The sequence below is a fragment of the Candoia aspera genome, chromosome 5 (assembly GCF_035149785.1).
Source record: "Candoia aspera isolate rCanAsp1 chromosome 5, rCanAsp1.hap2, whole genome shotgun sequence".
NCBI classification, from domain to species: Eukaryota; Metazoa; Chordata; class Lepidosauria; order Squamata; family Boidae; genus Candoia; species Candoia aspera.
In genome coordinates this window covers 76,958,465-76,980,605 of record NC_086157.1, presented here as the reverse complement: position 1 = coordinate 76,980,605, position 22,141 = coordinate 76,958,465, and the positions used below count along the sequence as shown (strand labels likewise).

At 39.3% G+C, this 22,141-nt stretch overlaps 1 protein-coding gene across 1 annotated transcript; it reads right to left on the bottom strand.

Annotated features, from left to right (window-relative positions):
* Window positions 1-83: 83 nt before the first annotated feature.
* Window positions 84-22,120, bottom strand: GABRR3 (gamma-aminobutyric acid type A receptor subunit rho3). The gene is made up of 9 exons (XM_063304427.1): window positions 21,968-22,120; window positions 18,559-18,671; window positions 15,909-15,976; window positions 14,458-14,681; window positions 12,602-12,684; window positions 8,085-8,225; window positions 6,066-6,218; window positions 4,256-4,452; window positions 84-380 (listed from the first exon to the last, which is right to left on the bottom strand). The coding sequence occupies exons 1-9, from the start codon at window positions 22,099-22,101 to the stop codon at window positions 84-86; spliced, it is 1,410 nt and encodes a 469-aa protein (XP_063160497.1). The 5' UTR covers window positions 22,102-22,120.
* Window positions 22,121-22,141: the final 21 nt, after the last annotated feature.

The window sequence follows — 22,141 nt, the reverse complement described above, 5'->3', positions numbered from 1 at the left end:
AGCCTAAGGGAGTCCTAAGCTTACTTTACCAAGTCTCCGGTGTTCACATGAAAATAAAACGTGTAAAATAGTTATGATTCCATTCATATATACAAACACCAGTAAAAAAAGTTGAATACAATATATATAGCAGGAAATACAACCCTGGAATATGTATCAATGACATGGTTATTCTGCAGAATAATTCTGCCTACTGTTCCTTTCAAAGATTTTTTTCTTTTTAAGTGAGCTGCATCTAGCTGGGCGATACTGGGTGCTCGCTCTTGTGCTGAGCCCTCCTCCAAAAGTACACTCAAGGTGGTCAGGTCAATGTCAGTGTCATGATAGCACCCATCAAAGGCCATGGCTTGCACTGCATCAATGTTGTACAACCCAGCGACCTAGAAGGAAAAAAAACTGAATAAATGAGTTTTTATCACTGGGGAACTCATGCTGTTGCAGTTGTAGTCTTCTGCAATCTGCGTCAGGCTGAATAGAAAACAGCCACAACCGGCATCGAAGGACACAAAGAACTTCTTTGATTTATTGTAGAAAAGCCAGTGAAGCCATTATGAAAGAATCTGAAAGAATTTCAGTGAATTCTATGCCTCCAACAGAAGCCATGTTTATAGTGAAATCAAGATTTATATTCTTGGGTCTGGTTTTTTTGGCCACCTGCATGGTGTAACTGGCTTGAAACCCTACCTATCTCTTCTCTTGGTAACGGACTAATCTGGTTTCAAGCTGTTTTATTCTAACCTTATGAGAACTAGCTCCCACAGTCTGGCACATTCCAGAGGTCCTGAACTACTCTTCCAGTCATCCACAGCCAACATACTAAGACAGGGAAATGTTGCCTTGATACATAGTTTTTGGAAATTGTTTTAATACAGAAGTATTTTCATAAGCAGTATTGAGTGCTTCCTTGTCTACTGAAGAGAATCGTGTGTGAAAGTTGTTAATGTGGAATAGATTAAGAAAGTCATTTTAACTTGGATTTATTTTCTAATATTTTCATTTATATCACATACTGTTTCACCACCATAGATCAACTGGCAGCAGCACTTATAAAATGATCTGTAAAGTGTTGCAGACTATACCTACAGTGAAATTGGCACAGCTGGTTGGGGAAAAATGCTACTTTAATGGGAAAGCACTACTTGAACAGCAGAACAGCTAGGTAAGCTGCCCAAATATGGTAGATGTAAATTGGATATGAAATAAGGGCAACCTTATGATAGAAAACATAGATTGTTGGGACATATCTGGACTATAGTATGATGAAAATGGTGAATGGTCCATGGAAAATGTTATTAGAAATCTATCTTTAACTAAAAACTTTAAAATTAACTGTTTTTTAAAAAAACTTTAGAGAAAATGTGCAACTGAAAAGAGGGTTTTTGTCAGAATAAATATTGTATATATTTAACAAAAGCATGTCATAGCCAGTAAATAACCCCAAACATTTAAGCATAAATAGAAGAATGGAAAACCTACAGTCAGTTAGACTGCAAGTTAAGAATAAAACAGAAACATGAAAGAAAGTATCACTGCAAAAAGGGGAAAGTATTGCAAATCTTCCTTCAGTTACTGGAGAAGGGAAGACGAAAGATCAAGAACAGTATGCAAAATAATATCTTATTCATCAATTACGTAGAAATGTGACCAAACAAGCAAACTGAAGACTCTACTGCTGCAGCAGAACAAGTGGTAGGGTTTTCCTTCCTTTTTCTACCTTAACATACATGCTGACCTCTGTTGCTCAAGAATGGGAAACAATGAATAGATGTGAATTTGATTCCATGAAAGCAAGAAAGGTCCAGGCAGGTAGCAAGCACAAGACATTTGTTGTTGTGAGCCACCCAGAGTTGCTTAAGATGGGTGGCCATGTAAATATTTTCAATCAATCAATCAATCAATCAATCCAGGCTGGAGACGAGGTTTGGCCAGTAAGTAATAGCAATTATTGGAACCCAGGTTACTCTAGCAAATGTAGGATCATCACAGAAAAATGGAAAGGAGATTGTGGCATGTTTTCCCCTTTGCACATACAAGATGCTATATATGCTCTATACCATGTGTAAAAAGGACTACTTAACAAGCAAATTGTGTCTAATCACTCTTATTTGGCAAACTTTACCATTTGCCTTACTGTATTGTAAACTCCTCCACATGTGTACCTTGAAAGAGTTACTTAGCAAGCTGTGCAGAATGCATCACTGTATTTTAAATCACTTGCCTGTGAGTCTTTTATCTGTGTTGCTAATGTAACAAGGTAAAGAGGATATGAGTTCGCTAATCTAAAACCTGCAAAAGGGAAGAAATATAGTGGCACATTAAAAATGTCTCACAAAAATATCTCTGCAGAGGATCAATTATCTGGGTTCCAAAATTACAGTATTGACAAGGTATGTTGTCTGCTAGAGACACTGCTTTACTTAAACGTATCCCTGGCAGGGGTCAACTGTTTGAGGTATAACCCAGTCACTGATAAGATGGGCCACCAAGCCATCCCCAGATGTCATGTTCTTTATAGTCCTTCTCTCTTAAAAATGTGTAAAAAGTGGCAAAGTCCCCAGCATTTTGAATATCAACATAGACTTAATTACTCAGGAAAGTGCTATACAATTCCTAGCTCTAGAAGTTTCATTTACTGTCATTTCTGGGTTTCCTGGCAAGCTGAAGGAACACAGTTTAATATACTTTTCTTTGTAACTCTCTTAATATTTACTCAATGAATTCCTTTTTTATGTTTTGCCCTAGTTTGATCCTATTGCCTTCAAATGCCAAACCCATTGGTTGGCCACTGCTGCGAGCACACCAAGGATCAAGTTGTTGAGATATATCAACTGGACAATACAGCTGTAAGAATAAGATTTATGAGGCATGCCATCTTCATGAATCCCATTGCTAGTTGAAATGGCCATCTGGGAGTTTTTTCAAGATGGCACCAGACTGAGGAAGGGAGTCATAAGAACTGTCCTTCAGGTAACATAGAATCAGTCAGGCATCACAAAACTCAAGCTACATATGATTTAGACAGTGTTTTCAGTAGCTAGCATACATGCAGATAGGGAAAACTGCAAAGGGGTGAAAAATAATAGACAGATAAATAGATAAATAATTAGCTGATCAGAGGTTGGAATATTCTGCATATCATAGAGGTTACATTTTCAGTCTAGTTTGGAGAAGGCAGGGAAAGTGATTTTAAAGTATCAGAACCTATCTTTAGAATGGTATATACCAGTGTTTCTCAACCTCAGCACCTTCAAGATGTATGGACTTCAACTCCCAGAATTCCTCAGCCAGCATGGCTGGCTGCAGAATTCTGGGAGTCGAAGTCCACACATCTTGAAGGTGCTGAGGTTGAGAAACACTGGTACATACAGTCTCTGGTATATACAGTCCATCTTCCTTTTCTTAAGCTCTCAGACCAGAGAGATATATAGATGTTTCATTATGTTATGCCCTTATGTACAAGGTTTTACATCACTTCCACTCTTCCTTTTGGAAGGCAGGGGAACATTTATCTATTTTTATATACTGTAGTGTACATTCTGTGTGGAGTTTTCACTTATATTTAGCACCAGAAGGTGATATGTTATTGGTTTGCCCTGTTTATATACAGTATAACTGATGAGTCCTGAACAGAATGGAACCAGTCATGTAATGCCTCCTGGTGCTCAATATAAATTAAGTAACAGAGCACTCCTAAGCAGAACACTCCAAAATGCTCTGAGATTTCCATTGCAGCATAGCTGACAGATCATTAGGGTGTAATTGCAAAGAAAAACAGTATTTGCAGCCCCTCCAGACACTCTGGTGCAAATAAATTCTCTCCCATTGCAAACAATAAAAGGAATATTAAGCTTAAGAGCTAACATCCTATTTGAGGAAGAGCAGATTAGGAGCTTCAGTCATTCTCAGCCCACCATACTTCAATCTTCAACTCTCCTTCCCCAAATCTGGAACTCTCAATGCCAAATGCCTTTGTGATGTCAGAGATTCTGAGGGACCATGAAGCTCAGAATGAAAACAAATTTCTGCCTCCAAAAATGGAACTCACCAATATCCAGAGGACAATGCCTTTGGACCTAAATTTCCTGAGGGGTTTTATTTTAAACTGAAATTAATTTGTCAATGTTTGGAATGAACATTATCAAAAGAAGTGAAATTGAGAAAGAAAATATTTCTATTACATATTATGGTGCTTCTATTCTACTTACAGCAATTTTAAAATATTTTTGTATGGGAAAAAACACTTGCGAATATATACCTTCCCTCTATTTTTCAGTTGTTTTTGTTCTTCCACTGTAGTGAGATAATTTACAGCTGCATATTCAATAACAGATAGGAAGACAAAAAGAAAGCTGGTCCATAAGTATACATCCACAGCTTTTACATAAGACACCTGGGGCATTGAGGCACTTACTCCAGTGATTATGGTTGACATTGTCAGCACAGTAGTTATGCCTGCAAAAGGAGAGGAAAAGATAGGAGCACAATCAGTTTGTTCTTGTGTTTTATGAAAATATGCACAAAAATGCTATGCGTGTAAATGACTCTGGGTGCCTTCTTTTCTTTCTTTCCACTGTTAGAAAATGTAGCATTTCTTATAACAAATAACTACATGGAATGCCTCATATAAAGTTGTAACCAGATTTCAACCAGCACATAAAGTACAATAGCAACATTAGCTTAATAGAACCACTAATTTATTTATGGCTTTAACTGAAAATATTGAGCCTGCCCCTGATCTTCTTCCACTCTGTCCTTGGAAAATGATCCCAGTTGTCTTAGTACATCAGTCTGCAGAATCAGGAAATCTTCTAACTCAAGCGTAGAGTAAAATGCAGTATGAAGACTATATTTGATTACAATGTTTAAGTTCCATGTAAATCAACCTGTGCCCACTCTTTGGAACAAATTATCCCTTCTGCTTGGTAGGGATTTTACAAATATTTAATATAAAACTCAGTATTTATTTAAGATAGTTTATTCTCACCTTAAGAATAATAAATGTAGTGGCTATGGTAAATTAGGTGAGAGTAATAATTGTTCACTTTTAAAATATTCTCCAATTGCTACTTCAGCAAATTCCTATATTATTATTATTATTATTAACATCATTATTAAAAACTGATAGCTCTTAAGAGTATATTTTAAATAAAAACAAAATTCCACATAGGGGAATTCTGTTCAGTGAGGATGAATAATGGGAAATTAATATTCACTTTTAAATCTTTCTAGAAGTTCTGATTCTAGAAGCAGGTACATCAAAACAGTGACTTGAAAGCTAGGATATCACGATCCACTAACATCATGTTTTAAGTATCACAATTTTATCTGGGAAAGAAAGCAGGTGAGCTTTATGTTTTCACTTATTCTACAATTAATAATTTAAGAAGGAAGCATCAAGAATCAATTATTTATTGGGTTTCAAAATGTATCCTTATATCTTAAACAGGATTTTAAAACTAGATAGAGAAAAGATGTAGAGAATGGCTTCTGGAATTCTTTTTTTTTCCCTACTCCTTTAGCAACGGTGGCCATAGGAGGCATCTGCAGTTTCTTTTGTGTGAGAAAGCAATGCATTACAGTACATCTGCACATACTTTCTCTCCAGGGACTAATTGGGGTGTCTACATAGATGTTGCCTTTGTTTGCTTATACCTGAGTGAGTCTAATCAGGATGGATACATATATATTGCCTCAGTGTGTATGCATAGGTGTATGCATGGTGTGTACTGTTTTCATGCAGAGCAAAGTGATTATTCCTTCTGGAACAACCATTTTCCAAGAAAAGTTGAGTTAGTGATTCTTTCAGGCAATCTACTGTACATTTCCTCTTGTTATATTGTACTTCAGAGCACCTTTATGATCAATGGACAACTTGTGGAAGGAAGAGCTCCATTCTTTTTCCTAACAATGGAAGGGAGAGCTATATAAAACCAGGTAGATCAGAATAATTATTATCTGCTTTCCTATAGTCAAGCAGCTCCTGTAAGGCACTTCATAAATACAATATAACTAATAACTGCCAGGCTCTTCGACACAACCTAGAATAGTTTATAGTGAAAATTTACCCAGTGATACTCTTGCAGGGACAGCTCTTCGGTCAATCCAAAAGGAAACCCAAGATAGCATCACCATCAACATAGAGGGGAAATAGGATTGTAAAACGAAAAAGAAAATATGTCTCCGTAGAACAAAGTTTATGAAAAGTCGATTGTACCAACCTGTTGAAAAACACAGAAATGTCTTCTTAACACCCAGTCCATACAATATTATGTTGTCCTTTTTCTTCACAATGCCTTGCTAAAAGAACGACATTTCTCTTATGAGAAACTTGTTAAATATTTATTTAACTGCCCTTCTCTAATGACCCTTAGCCCTAAGGTACTCTGCGATGTGAATCATTCCATCCCTATTTTGGGCTACAGTCCCATTTATGTATTCACTCCGCCTCTGCTTACTTCACCTGGCTTAATGCCCTTTTGAAACCTGACTTATTGAGGTAGGTTCCACTTTTAAATAGGTGCTTTAGCTATTTATTCTGGAAGCTATTTATGCCAAAGGCTTCTCGCCTCGTTTTATTTTTGACCCATTCTTTTGTTATTCAAGCAGATTTCTATAAATAAATCTGTGACAGAAATCATGTATAAAATCCTCTTAGACGAGGTTGCAGTATGGGTATTTTACAGTATTACTATGGGCTCAACCCCCAACTCCACCTCATAGAACAGCCTTCTCCAGTTTCACACTCACACATTGGGATATAATTTTCACCATCAACAGGTTAATCTCCTGGAGACCCTGGATGGGAATTATAGCAGCTGTATCATAAACATTTGGAGAGTACAACCTGAAAATGACTCCCATTGACTTCTACAGCCAACTCACTGAATATACAAACTGCTATGGGTCCTGTCTCTGAGACTTATTATACATGTATGGCTATTTAAGCACTGAGCAATCTCAGTAAAAGATTGGAGAAGGGAGAATTAATTGCATTAGTGAGACTGATAGCAGAGACATCAGCCAACTCAACAGGATGTACAAATCCTGTATATTATGTGTTAGTAGCAAAAAGCTTCCATAACTGCAATACATCAACACAGCACTATAGAGAAATAAGAAGAGGATAGGGAATAAAGGAAATGTTGCCCAATTGTAGGCAAATATAACTACAGGTAGTCCTCGCTTAACAACTGCCCTGTTTAGCAACCATTCAAAGTTACAATGGTGCTGAAAAAGTAACTTTACAACCAGTCCTCACACTTATGACGATTGCAGCATCCCTGCAGTCACATGATCGAAATTTGGATGCTTGGCAAATGGCGAGCATTTATAACTGTCCCAAGATCAAGTGATCACCATTTGCACACTTCACAGCTGGCTTCCAACAAGCAGAGGCAGTGCAGAAGCTGGCAGTAAAATTGCAAGTTGCAGTCACGTGATTTCTCGCTTAATGACCAGGTCACTTAACATCAGAGTTGTCGGTCCCAATTGTCATTAAGCAAGGACTACCTGTACAAAGAATTTCAGTTAACACCCAGTCTGATAATATAACGTCTAATGGAATGATTCACATTGCATATACCTGTACTGCTGTAGAATGCTAATCCACTAGAAGCACTGAATTCTTTAATGAAAAACTGAGGAAGAGAAATGTGCTCATCTATGCTTAAAGATTCATTACCATGAATCTTGGCAAAACAAGACTTCAGATTAAACTTATCCTTTGGAAAAGTTGCTTGTTGGGCAGTAGACAAATGGCATAAAACAATTAAAGTAGGTATAGAAGGCTCAAAGTACAACCAAGACTACTTTCTTCATCCAAGAAAGGACATGAAGAAAATTCAGCTCACTCATTTAATAAAAAAAACTACACTAGGTCTTTTATTATCTTTATAAAATGTATGGATTCATGTAAAGTTAGTAAGACAATATATAAATCAAAGACTAAATAAATACTGTATATCCACTGTAGAAAAACATTTTTTTGAACTGATTTTCTTTGTAACCCTATTGATGATATTATTTACTAAGGTCAAAATAGATTTAGAGAGGACATCTATTTCCCTCTCTCAGGAGTACTATACCTGTACTGCTGTAGAATGCTAATCCACTAGAAGCACTGAATTCTTTAATGAAAAACTGAGAAAGAGAAATGTGCTCATCTATGCTTAAAGATTCATTGCCATGTTTCCAGTACAGCATCAAGTCTTCTTCATTGTAAGCATCTGTGGAATCATTAAAAAAAAAGTTGGCTATGACTTTTATTATATATATATGCACATATCGCCTTTGTCCAACCTCTTGCTTTCCTGCTGTGTTTGACTAGAACCAGTGGCACACCTAGTGTCATGTTCATCGTTCCAATGGTTTGCATACATCGTAACGTTTCGCATGTCATGTTTCTGATCCGTGTCTATCATCTGCAGGGTGGGGAATTCCAGCCCTGCCAGGGTGTTATCTCTGTGCTGCCCTGAAGGAGTGTGTGTTTGGGTTATGACATGTATTCAAGGTTACTTTCCCAGGCAGATGTGTGACGCTTGCCAATGCTGGGAGGGGCTGGTTGCGATGTTGGGGTGGGGGGCGGGATCGGCTTGGAGGCGAGGGTTTTTAGTTTGTATTTGGCGCGCTTTTGCTTATTCTCAGCTTTCTTTGTATTTGCATACTATCCTTTCAATAAATCAGTTTTGTTCACTAATCCCTGGTGGGACTGACTTCGTTGGGATAAGGCAATCATTACATAAAGCTGAGAATCATCAAAAAATTTACCCCGCTAGCCCCTAGCCAGGTTACCTGTGACGGGGAGCGCTAGCGATGTCTGTACTACGAGAGGCCGAGTGGATTGAAGAGGAGCCAGACACCATGGCAGTGAGGGTGGCCCGGAGCACCCGCGCGGAGAAGGCGGCACGCCAAGAACAGCTGGGTCTACAACCTGGCGAGCAGTTGGTAACGTCGGAAACGACGGGCACGTCAGGGGCCGAATATAAAATGGGGGACGAGGACGAGGACTTTGCTGTAGGGGACGCCCAAGAGGTCCGGAAACCAGGACCTCCGTTGTCACCCACAGTGGTAGTGGTAACCGGTGTGGCCGAAGAATCGGTCACCCCCGCGCGAATGAAAGCTTTAGAGGAGAAGTTGGAGTCTTTGGCGGTGATGCTAAAGGAAAGCTGTAGGAAGTCGGGGTCGGCTGAGGGAAGATGAAAGGGCGCTAGGGATCAGAGCGCCAACCCTGAGTCACCACCCCCATCTCCGCGGGGAAGAGGTCAGACTCGGTTCCGACAGTCAGCGAAAGGGAGGAGGACCCTAGATGTTACTGGAAAAGCCGAACATCTGGAGGCGGCAAGACCCCCCCCCCTTTCTGGTGAAGTTTGATGGTGACCCTACGAAGCTGTCTTTCTTCATTACCAATGCTAATAGCTACATGGAGGACTGGGAGCAGAGCTTCCGCTTTGAGAGGGGGAAAATCAATGCCATTGCAAATAGGCTAAAGGGGAGGGCGGTGGATTGGTACGTCCAGCTGTGTCAAGCAGAGGCCCCAGAGCTAGAAGACTTCAAGGAGTTCCTGTGGGCGCTAAAACAACACTTTGAGGACCCTCTGGCACAAGAAAGGGCGAAACGGGCTCTGAAGAATCTTGCCCAAGGGTCGCTTTCAGTGGCAGACTACGCGTTAGAATTCAAAGCACTGGCCGGAAAAGTTGAGGATTGGTCCCAGTCTACCCTAGTAGAGCTGTTTAAAGATGGGCTGGAAACTGAGGTCCTTCGGTGGGCTCTGGGGCGTGATGACCCAAAGACTTTGTATGGGTGGATTCAACTAGCGGGCAGTGCTGAAAACGCTCTGGAAACCTTCGCACATCGCAAGGCGGTAAAGCAAGGCAAAACAATCAAAATCGCCCGCGCTCCGATCTCTTCAGGACGACCCAGCCAGCGTTCGTGGGAAGAGGAGAGGGAGCGTCGCTTTGCTAAGGGGCAATGTCTGCACTGCGGGAAGGAAGGGCACCGAGCGGCAGCGTGCCCAAAAAGATGAGCCGAGGATCGCCCAGCTAAACCAGCTGGGAAATCGCCATCCCTACCAAGGAAGATGAAAGCCGCCCTGGCCGAGGCGGAACCTGAAGGCATCCCCTGAAGTGGATCATTTTTTACCAGCTCCCTCCTCTGTTGCTGAGAGCTAGCTTGGTGTAGTAGTTAAGGCAACAGGCTAGAAATCGGGAGACTGTGAGTTTTAGTCCTGCCTAGAACCAAGGCACCAAGCCATCAGGATGACCTTGGGCCTGTTACTCCCTCTCAGCCCTAGGAAGAAGGAACTGTCAAGCCACTTCTGAAAAATGCTGCCAAGAAAACTGGAGAAGGCATTATCAGAAGTCAAAACTTATTTGAAGGAACACATTTTTTCCTCTGTTAGTGTTGTGCACTGGCAGCAGTGGCCCAACTCCATACCCACCTCTAGCCTCCTCCTTGTCTTTGGCAGCACCTAAAGGGACATAACCTAAGGTCTGCACTCAGGTCAGACCACCACCACATCACCCCTTGGTACACCACTGACTACAGCTTTAATCTTTGTAACTCCATAGATGGAAATTTGGAAAGAATTATAATTTCATTAGAAATTCTATCTCACTATAGCAGTGAAGATTGAAAAGGAGATCTTTTCTGCCTGCCTGGTCTCCTATTTAACTATTGGTAAGTGGCTTCCAAGCCCTGATCTGCTAATTTCCTATCTTGAAATCAGATTTGGGGATGGCAGTTAGGCAGCCTTTCAAGTAAAGGAAGGAGCAATGATATAGGGTATTCTCATATATGAAGCTCTTGTCTTGGTTGGCAAGAGGACATTTTAGGACATGTACTCCATATTTTCTGTGTTCTCTACCTCAAATTGAAAAAATGCATTTATTTTTGGCAGATGCTGTTTCTGGTCAGAAGGGACTCCCAACAATGGTTTAGATCCCACACTGTCCAGGAGCCTCAAGTTGCCCACTACTAAAATAAAGGAAACCTTCAAATAGAGGATTGTCTACTAATAGCCCTTCAAACTGAGCAGGACTGGTTAATCCTAGGAAAGATTGTTGAGTCCTTGATGCTCTCTGAGTTTGGTTGCTTGCTTGCAGACGTTTCATTGCCTGACTAGATAACATCATCAGTACGAGTGAGTGTGGGGTTTGCCCTCTGTTTATATACAGTAGGTTGCCCTGACAGTGTTGGTAGCAGGGCAAGCTACTGTATATAAACAGCTACCTATATTCTCTTCTCTTCTATATTCTCTTCTCTTCTATTGGAATAGGATTCATGGTCACCCTAGCTGTAAATATATTCCAAAAGGCCAACTGTGCTACCATCTGAAGGGGCCAGTAAGCAGACCTTCTCTATCGCAATACCTGTGCTCTGGAACAATATCCCCACAGAAATTCATATAGCCACACCTTGACCTTACTTAAATGAGCTCTTAAAACCTGTTCTGCCCCAGGCCTTGGGCTAGAGTGGGTGGTAGAGCCTTTGTGGGATGGCTGATCTGGTAGTGTTTGTATTTTTCCAGCAGTTTGGTTTTGTATTGTGGTTTTGTATCATTTTGTATTACATTGTTTTAACTTGTTTTTATGTTGCATGCTATCCAGAGTTGTAATGGAGTTGGGCAACCTATACAATAAATAAATAAATGTGACAACTCTTGCCTCCTGCCTGATCTTGCTTTGGCTTCTTCCAGCTATAGGTAGCAAAACTAGAGGGTTAGCTCTCCCCATTCCCCACCTGGCAAAGGGCAAATGGATGAATCATTTTCTTTTGGTCATTGCCACATTATGGTCAAATCATGGTCCCTAAATTCAGTTAGAATATGAATGGGAGACCACCAAGCTATAGGCTAGACTGGAAAGTAAAAAAATAAAAACATCCTGGAAAAAAGCAGTGGCAAACCATTTCAAAGTTGCTAAGAAAACAGAATGGATGGGTCCATGAAGTCAACAGAAGCCAACCTTGACTTGAGGGAAACCTTGTGTTTACTCTGTCACATTCAAATTACAGTTTGCTAGCAGAGTTTGGGTGTTTCTGTGGCTACACTTAAGACTTGGGGGCAAGTGTAGTGGGTGACTTTGGGCCAGTCACTCTCCCTCTCATCCTAACTCACCTCACAGGGTTGTTGTTGTGGGGAAAATAGAAGGAGGAAGGAGTATTAGGTATGTCCCCTGCCTTGAGTATTTATAAAAATAATAAAGGCGGGATAAAAAAATCTAAAAGAAAAAAGTGACCCAAGGCTGGAGACTAATTCATTCTCTCTCTCTCTCTCTCTCTCTTTCTCTCTTTCTCTCTTTCTTTGCATCCATTGTTATTTTAGAGCATAGGTGATGCAAAGTTCTACCAAGGAAATGAGACAGATGAAAAGATAGAACTTTCAATATATTTTTCTATTTTTTTTTACTGGCACAGGACAGGAATCGGTTACTCTGTCTTCTTTCACAAATGTTTAGAGTTTGGGGGGAGGTCAGTTCCCAAAAGCATTTGATAACACCAGTGTTCTTAAATAGCCAAATGATGATTTACACACCTTTAATACGAATTAGAGGTAAGGCTACCTATCACATTTGGAAAACATATGCCTTAGCAAAGCTAGACTTACAGCTTTCCAACTCTAGAGAACAATTCTGAGTGTCAAGTGGGAATCTACTGAAGTCCATGAAACACATGGCGGAAACTGTTATCCTGTCAAAAGCAAATAATAGACAATACCTTTTATAATCATAAAATGATTCACAACATACTGTATGAAATTCTTAAATATGAAAGATTTCAGTGAACTCCTATATTTATTTTTCCAGTTTTCCTAAAAGTGCTTTTGTGCTCTCACATTTTAAAGCAGAGTAGAATATATCAAATGTGGACTGTCTCTTCTTGTTTCAAGATTTTTATAGCAAAAACAAAGCTACAAAGCAGAAAAGAAACAATCTTTATGATTGTTTTCTGCCCAGAGTCACTCGTTTGAGATGGGTGGCCATATAAATTGAATAAATAAAAAGTTCCAACAATATAGAAGAACTCAATTCTCTTTCCTTCTTTATTATATCCCAATCATAAATATCTGTCTGTTGTCCTCTGGTACCAGTGATGTTCTCCAAAAGCATGAAACTCTGAGCTGCTATAATTTTTAGGGGGGGATTAGGAAGTAACAGTTATCATCATTATCTTTCTGCCATTGAGAGGAACCTCTGTTACCAAACTGTCGTCTCCCCAATTTCCCACCTTTTTGTTTTTATTCTTTCCAAACCAACAGAAAATTGGAAAGAAAGTATGCAAAGGAGCACAGCATGATAATCCTCTGAACAGAATGGGACAAAATCTGATGTAAGGAGGAAAAACTGGCAAAAGAAAGGCTGACTTCAGAAATGGGCTGAATCTGTTTGGGGCTGCAGACATACATACACACACACATACACACTTTGTGTGTGTGTGTGTGTATCCCAGTACATCCCTAGAGGAGAGGCACTTGGGCAGCAGCTTAAAATATAGATGACTGTTCCCTTCCCTCTTCCCCCCAAGTCATCTGATCCAGAGCAGAGCATATGCAGCTCACCACATGCTTTGCAGTGAACACATTTATCCAAACATATGGCCACTGTTGGTAAAGGGGTTGGGAAGAATTCCAGAAGCCATACTCTTTGTGCTTTCCCAACCTTCTTCCTTTGTTTTCTTTTTTCTCTGATTTATGACCAGAATTCTTTCCTTCACCCTGAGACTTTCAACTGAGCTTTTTAATACAACCTTATATTGGGACATTTTTAAAGATCAATAACTGGGTTGACCTTCAGGATATCTCTTGAGGGATATATGAGATCATCAGCAGAACCAGAGGCCTATCCCCTGACTAAAACTCACGCCAAGGATCCTTTTCTCAGAGTGCAGGGAAATGATGTCATCATGTTGATAGGTCATTATGTAATCAGCAGAAGCAATATTTGTGTGTTCTTTGGCAAAACGTATATTACTTTACTTTAGTTGTTTTACTCCAGAACAAGGAAATATATCATCCATCATCATCATCATCATCATCATCATCATCATCATCCCCATTTGGCAGTGTGGATAGATTAAGATTCAGAGACCCTGGCTTGTCTAAAGCAATCTGACTTTGGTGGCTAGATAGATGCAAGAATAGATAGACATGGAAGAAACATTGCAGATAAATTGATCCATGGGGCTGAAAGTCAGACAACACTGATGGAAATTCATGGATGGTTGCATAGGCTCTACAGGTTATATGAATAAACCAGCCTTCCTTAAACAGATATATTCCAAACATGTTGATGAATTATAGCATTTCTATTTTTATAACTAGCTATGAATTATGGAGAAGTATATTCCCATACATCTGGAAGGCACCAACTTTGGTAGGACTGAGCTAATGTATCCCACTCCCCATGGTAATTCTCCCATTGTTGTATGTGTTCTCTGACTGAAAGATAAGAGATCTGCGCTTACCGTAAACTGAAGAGCACATTGCCATCTGGGTAGACGCGTAACATAATATTCTCCATGGTTGTGTCATGGATAAAAGATCTTTTAGAATGAACAAAAAATGTGTCAGGTACCCAAATCTTTTTTATTAATCTTCCATCAAAGGTCATGCTTCTGTTTGTGGTACTAGGAAATGAGAGTCTCTCATCCTTCCAGTAATGCCTGAGATACAAAGTCATTGTGAAGTCCTATATAAAAAGGAGAGGGGAAAAAATACCAGATATGCATTCATCCATTTAATAATATGATCTGTAGAAGATGCCATGGCTAAAAATACTTTTGAGTAGTTAGACTATGCAACTCTTTGGATTCAGAGGCAAAAAAGTACTTTGCAGCATGTAACGGCATGGTCCCAGGAAAAGGTGTAACTGCTTTAAGGAGCTGCAGACAGATGCTGTTCACATCTCAACATACCTTGCAACATCTTTCTTGCCTTCGAATCCAAAGCACTGCACAGCCATATTAAGTAGATACTGTGCCCTAGTTTATTCACAGAATCCTTCAACATGATAGAGTATGGTTTAATACAACATAGCCAATACCTTTAGCAGTACAGATTGCATCATGTTCAACAGTAAGTCCATTATTCAATATTTCAATGGATTTAAAATTACAATACATTTTAGAAAAAAGTCTTTCTGTGTATTGAACACTTATAGATGTCTTTATAAACAAATTGGAGGGTTGAGCTAATTTTTGAAATGTGGTGCTCAAAACGTTCAGATATCATAGTTAAACTTTATATTAGCTCCCTTTTGGATTCAAAAATTCATCTTAGTGAATCATCACCATGCAGACATCATAATTTGGATACAGTCTTGATATGCTGCATTTGCCCATGTTCATGTATTTTGAAAATACATATCAACATCTTGGGGATTAATGGGAGGATATTGGAAATGAATATTACAGGTTTTAATGGTGACAAAGAAATCAGTATTATAATGCTGAAAGGGCACTTATTCTCTACCAGTTACACAATGATGTGAACAAGTCCTCTCTTTCCATTTGATAGGGCCATTTAGAAATTTGGGTTGCCTACACTAATTTATATGCTTAATTTCCTTTTTGCATTATTGTTGTGAAAATAGTGATAATTTAATTATAGAGTATTATATGAATAAATAGGGCTAATTTTTTTGCTTACAATATAAAAGATGCTTGTTTATATAAGGTTTTTCTCAGTTTCTCAAATAGAGATACAGATAGATAGATGATAGATAGACAGACAGACAGACAGACAGACAGATACAATTTGTTGTGCAAAAGATAGTCACTTGTTTACTGAATGATATACAAATATTTTAAGATTCCACCCAAAAAATCTTTACATCTTTTATCTCCTATCTTCAAATTGCTAATAATTTCACCTGCATTTCTGAATTACTTCTTTCAGCAACTAAAGGAAAGCTTACCATGTCGACTTCTGAAATACTGTCAATGCTTTCTACTTGCACATCAATGCCCACTGGTATGGCTGATCCTTTAACATACAGAGAACAAACAGCAGTGGTAAAGCAGAAGTCTGAGAATATTTTGAGTCTTTTGCTTCATCAGAGTTTAGCCACAGCTTAAATATGGACTTCTCCATTGCTTTGAAGTTTAGTTAGAAGCAACTGTGTGAATGCTTTTTTCCAAACAGAAGTGAGCCTTCTGACTGTAGTCAGGGACTGGCAGCAACCCAAGGTCCATGAAAGCCATCAGTAGTTCTGGATGTAACTTGTATACATGTTGGTTTTGCTGGGTTTGCTTACTTCTTCAAAGGTTGGTAAACACAGGGCATCCACTGTTTTGTATTTCCTTAAATTCCATCATGTAAAACTATGAATTCTTGGAAGTTTAGAATGATGGATGCTTTGCCTCAAAATATAATAAGACCACAAGGGCCAAGTGGGCTAACATACACTGGAGAAGTCAACAGGCTTGGAAATATGCTGCGGTATATTCCTCCTCCACAGGGCCGCAACTAGGGGGGGCAACCAGGGCATGTGCCCCAGGCGCCGCGCTGGGGGGGCGCCAAAATGAGTGCTGGGGGGGTGCCAAAATGGGCGCAGAATCCATGTTTGCCCCGGGTGACACAGACCCTAGTTGCGGCCCTGCCCCTCCATTGGACCTAGAGCTCACCTTGCTACCATTAACTTTGTTAATAGGAAAAAAGAGCTACAGTATTGACTTTGTGTATTGCTGGTCAGCTTTTTGACTGGCCACTGGGAAAAGGGGATGCTGTATTAGCGGACATGTGATCTTTCTCCAAAGGCTCTGCTTGCATTCTTAATGCTTCTGCAATGCAAGAATAGTTCCATGGCAATTCTGTGCTATGGAAGTATGCCACATGTTTTGGAATAGGCATTATAGCGCTGTATTATAAGTCTATAGAGGTACAACGTATTTCACAAATGACCTTAAGAATTCATGACTTTTAAAGTCAAATATACATTTAGTATGCATCTTTTCCATTCAGCTTCCAAAACTGGGAAAACATTAAGAAGTGGTTTAAGTCTCCTCACTCCCTTACATAAAAAAAATCTTAGATCTTTCCCATCATCAAGATAAATTTTCTCCTTTCTTGTGTCTAGCTGAATGAAAGCTAATGCACAAAAAAACCATTCTGTTATGAAATGGACTCACTTCAACAGTTCCCCATGAAAATATAGAATGATTTACAAATAATGTTTGCAGCTTCCATATAAACAGGGAGCTTTTCCCCCTGGTTTTTATATTTAAAGCCTCTTAATAAAATTCAGTATGTTGTTGCATAACTTTTAAAACTAGGTCATGTGCAGATTGTAATGTTTTCTTTAATCACAGCCATTTTGAGACATTGGAGTTGGAAAACAATTAATTGTTAAGATAATATTTCAGTAACTGACGCATGCTACCGTACAAACATGCATGCACTTAGTGTTGCTGTGACCTTCATTTTGCTGATTTCAAACTAAATCACATAGTTATTACTTTTGTACAACTATAAATGTAGCTTTTCTTGTTAGCTCAGAGCTCACTAACATCATATAGTGTTTGGAGCTTTTAAGTCTAGGATGTAAATTTCTGCATTCTCAGTACAGCGGATGACCTAATTTCTTCTGGGTCTTGTGTTAGATGTTGGCAAACTACATATGAGAGCTCATTCAGAGCACTCGGAAGAATTAAAACTAAACCAGCTATCTTGTCACCCTCCACTGCCAGGAAAACCCACCACAGATGAAGCAGGTGGCCCACTTGAAGTTCGCCAAGCCCCTCATGGTACTTTGGTGGATTTACGTAGTCGTGGAACGCAAGAGGACATTGACACTAGGGTTGATACCAATCAGTTTCCCTCACACAGCATTTTTATTCAGTTACAATCATTCTGTGTAGAATTAGTGCATGGAACAGGACAGCAAATTCCAGAACAGCCATTTTCCAACTAAATCACTACTGATTCATTTGGGCACAAAGATAACAAGTCATTGCTAAAGGCATTTCCCTCACATTAAAAAAATAAAATAAAATTAGAAACATTTAGCCTCACTATGGTTGGGAAGTGCAACCAGATATAAACCTACTGAATTGAAGAAAACAGACCATCAAGGAACAGCACAGTATACCTTTAACTGAATAGTTATCTCAAGCTGAATAAACCAAGCTTGTCTATAATGTTAACATAGGGGTCACCAACCTTTTAGAGCCAGACTTTTAAGAGCATGTTAAGCATTTTCACAAAATGGCTGCAGTGGTGGGTGTGACCAGTCACAAAACAGCTATTTACCAGAAGGCAAACTGGGAACATTACCGCTACCCCCACATACATCAACTCTCCAACTCAAGTTTAATTCTATCTATTTCAGGGCATATGAGCACACTTCCAGATAAAGTACCAGGCTATAGCTTCCTGTAATTTTTATTTTCTAAGAATGCATTCTGGGAATATGTAAGATCCAGAAGCAGTACTAGAAATAATAATTATGCTTGAGACTGGCATTTTGTTTTGTAACCTGCTAACTTCCAATTTAATTTAAAATAATAAGTAAATTGGGAGAAAAATGGAATGGAATGGAATGGAATGGAATGGAATGCTATTTTTACCTCCAAAGCCAGGTCTCATGGCAAAATCATGGTTCTCTATGCGGAGAAGTTGTTCTGATTTCATGGGCCATATTTTAGTGCTGTCTAGTTTCCTCACTTTAATTTCCTGTTTGCTGCATTTAAAAAAAGAAATATATATATACATATATATATACATATACATATACATCCATCAGAAATTATTAAATCACTCTAATTTATAAAGAAAATAAGTCAACATCTATTGTCAGATAGTTGAAGATTCTAACTATCCAAACAAAATATGGAGAGATAATCCACCATTGGTTTCAGCCCAAGCCACAGATTAATGCCCTAATAGGCTCCACTCTGGGTGAAGTCCGGAACATGCGTCTTCCTTTTTCTTGATTATACTGTATGTACAGATACAATTAAATACTGTATGTAAATATAGAAGTTCAGAAGTTCAAGGTTTCATGGCAACTACATTCTTAATAGCTTTGCCAATACTTGGCAGAAATGCAATTTTTTTTAACAATGGTTGTAATAAATATAATTAGAATAAAGAGCCCTTGTCTATATCAATATGAAACACATTTTCCTAGTATACACGATAGGAATTATTTTTAATCCCTTGCCTCTGTTGTAGGTGTAATATGGATTGCCCTCCCATTACAAAACAAATGGCAAAACCCCAAAGTATACCTGAACAATGGATAGAATAAAATTATCATATCCATTGGTCTAGTGTTTCTCAACCTCAGCAACTTTAAGATAGGTGGACTTCAACTCCCAGGATGCTGGCTGGGGAATTTTGGGAGTTGAAGTCCACCTATCTTAAAGTTGCAAAGGTTAAGAAATACTGCAATTGGTCCCTAACTACTCCTATTTATTCTCAAAGGAAATGGTTCTCAGATGTCTCAGGAAAGGATTTTACCATTGGCTTTCTGAGCAACTATTTCCACAGCGCAAAAAAGATTCCTCCTACCTAGAATAATAGTAAGGAAACCCCTGCCCCCAACAAAAAAAGGGGGGGGACTTTAAGAGAGCGCGAGCAAACTCAGAATACAGAGAAGTTTCCTGAGTCTGACAGCTATTAAGCAGAGAAACCGCCTGCTTCCTAGAGTCATCGGTGCTCCATCACTGGAGGTTTTCAAGCAAAGGTTGGACAGCCATTTGCTTGGGATGGTCTGAAGATTCCTGCCCTGGACCAGGGCTGCAACTAGGGTTTGTGTCACCTGGAGCAAACATGGATTCCATGCCCATTTTGGCGACCCCCCCAGCGCTCATTTTGGCGACCCCCCAGCGCGGCGCCCTGCTTGCCCCCCCCTAGTTGTGGCCCTGCCCTGGACAAGGGGTTTGATAGAAGATCTCCAAGATCCCTTCTAATCCTATGATTCTATGCTTCTTTTAAGGAAAAACAGTGCTCAATAAATGTTTCTTTGCTGCTCTTAGCAGAAATATACTGTATAAAGTCTATGAAATAAATATCTAAATCTGTTCCATTCTCTTTTACAAGCAACATATGAATAACAAATTTAAAAGGATGAAGACTTAACCAGTTAATTCTATTTCAATATTCATTTTGAAACATAGCCTCTTTTGTATGCTGTAGATCAGGAATGAATATCAAAAACTTCTTAGGGGAGACCAACTTTCTGGTTGGCCCATTGTCACCACCCGTTGCCTCCTGAGTGTAGGAACAATGACATCATCCTTCTCCCACTCCCAGCCCACTGCAAATGCACTCTGTGCCTATGTTTTCCAGCTTCAATTTGAAACTGTTTTGCAGCCTAAGCCATCTTAAGCTTTTCTGGGTGGATGGTCTCCAGCACTTCATTCCAATGTAACAGCAACCCCAACTCTGATTGGCTGTAGTACTGGGAATGCCCTCCTTCCGTTCAGCAACTGTGCCCTGTGCAGCTATTTCATCCTGGGTTCCTAGGCTATGCTGTTCTCACTTGTTATAATCTTGCAGTTGATCCAGTGATGCACCATTCAATCAATAAACTATCTTCATCCCCAGAAACTTACAAGTAGTCCTTGGCTTATAATGGCAATTGGGACGGGAATTTCCGTTGCTAAATGATACGGTTGTAAAGTGCAACCTCATTGCTTTAGGGGCGCTCAGTTTTGTCATCTGAACAGTACCAGTTGGGGAGAGATTCTATATAAAACTGAAGTTAGTTTAAAATCTCCTTTTTAAAAAAGGCTAGCCACTATCATTCTTCACTGCAGTATAAATGTCAAGAAAAAGAGCAATATGCTGGCCCATTCCAATTACTCTGCCCTAATCTAGTTTCATAAAAGTGAAAATAAATGCTTGTATTTTCAAATAGTATTTGCACAATAGTTCAGAAAATTAAGTCTACATTTGCCACACAAGATGATAATAAGCAATCATATTTGCATCTCAGACAGACTACTTGGACTGCTTTTAAACTTCACATTGGCTGAGATCACACATCACACTTAAACCATAATGTAGTTTGATATGTGAACCAAACTGTGGTAGTTTTTAAACCATCACTTATGGCCTAACATTATGGGAAACCTGAACATGCCTTAATCAGCAAGCTATCATTAAAACAAAAACAAAACTTGACTTAGTACAATGGAAAATTGAAAACACCTGATTCATTTCAGGAGATAGATCTCAGGGGTTGTGACAAGTCTCGAATCAGACAATTATAATAAGCATAGCTATTACAATAGTCATGTTGTTTGTTCTTAACTGATCCAAATAACTACAAGTATACCAAAGTACGTAAGCCATGTGCTTTTATTTTTCTGCTAAAGAGCTAAGGGTGACAACATCTCATCTCTGTTCTCCAGTCCACCTCCCCCATGATGAGCACTTCAGAAGCAGTACAGGAAGCACCCTTATACAACATTAAACCATGGGTCCATCCAGTCACAACTGCTGTTTGGCTGCAGCATTCAGACAAGAGTCTTTCCAATCCCACACAGGGCTTTTGAAATGCACAGCGTGTGCTCTACACACAGGCATTTGCCTGATTACTTTTGTTCTCCCATCTGCAACTTTCTGATGGATGATCAGGAGAATTAGAGACAGGGACAAGCTATATACAGAAACCTAAATCTGAAAGCTAACCCTGTTCCCTGGGCCATGGCTCTAACTAGCAATGCTTGAGAATATTTCCTTCAAAACTCCCGGTTTTGATATTAGAGAATCCCCTCCCTCCCACCATATTTTGGTAGGGTCGGTAATGTGACATTCCCAGTTGATTGTGTCTTAAAGTACAGCATTAAACCCCATTAAGTTCATAAACACAAATAGAAATATGAGCTTAAAAAGCTTATATTTAAATATGCTAATTAAACAATTCTACCAAATTAAAGCCAATTTAACTGTATAACAAATACGAACCTTCAGTTACATGATTTTAAAAGGACATCAGTTGTGATGCCTGCTGGCTATATTGCTCACCTGTTATGTCTTTTCATGAATGATCTTTGAGGATGATGGTGGTGATGGCAATGATTATGATGATCACTGTTATTGGCTAAAACAAAAGTAGGCCAAATACAGGTAAAGAGCAGCAGTTTTAATGCAGGGACCATGTCTTCTAATCCACAAAAATCAAATCAATTTTTATCAATC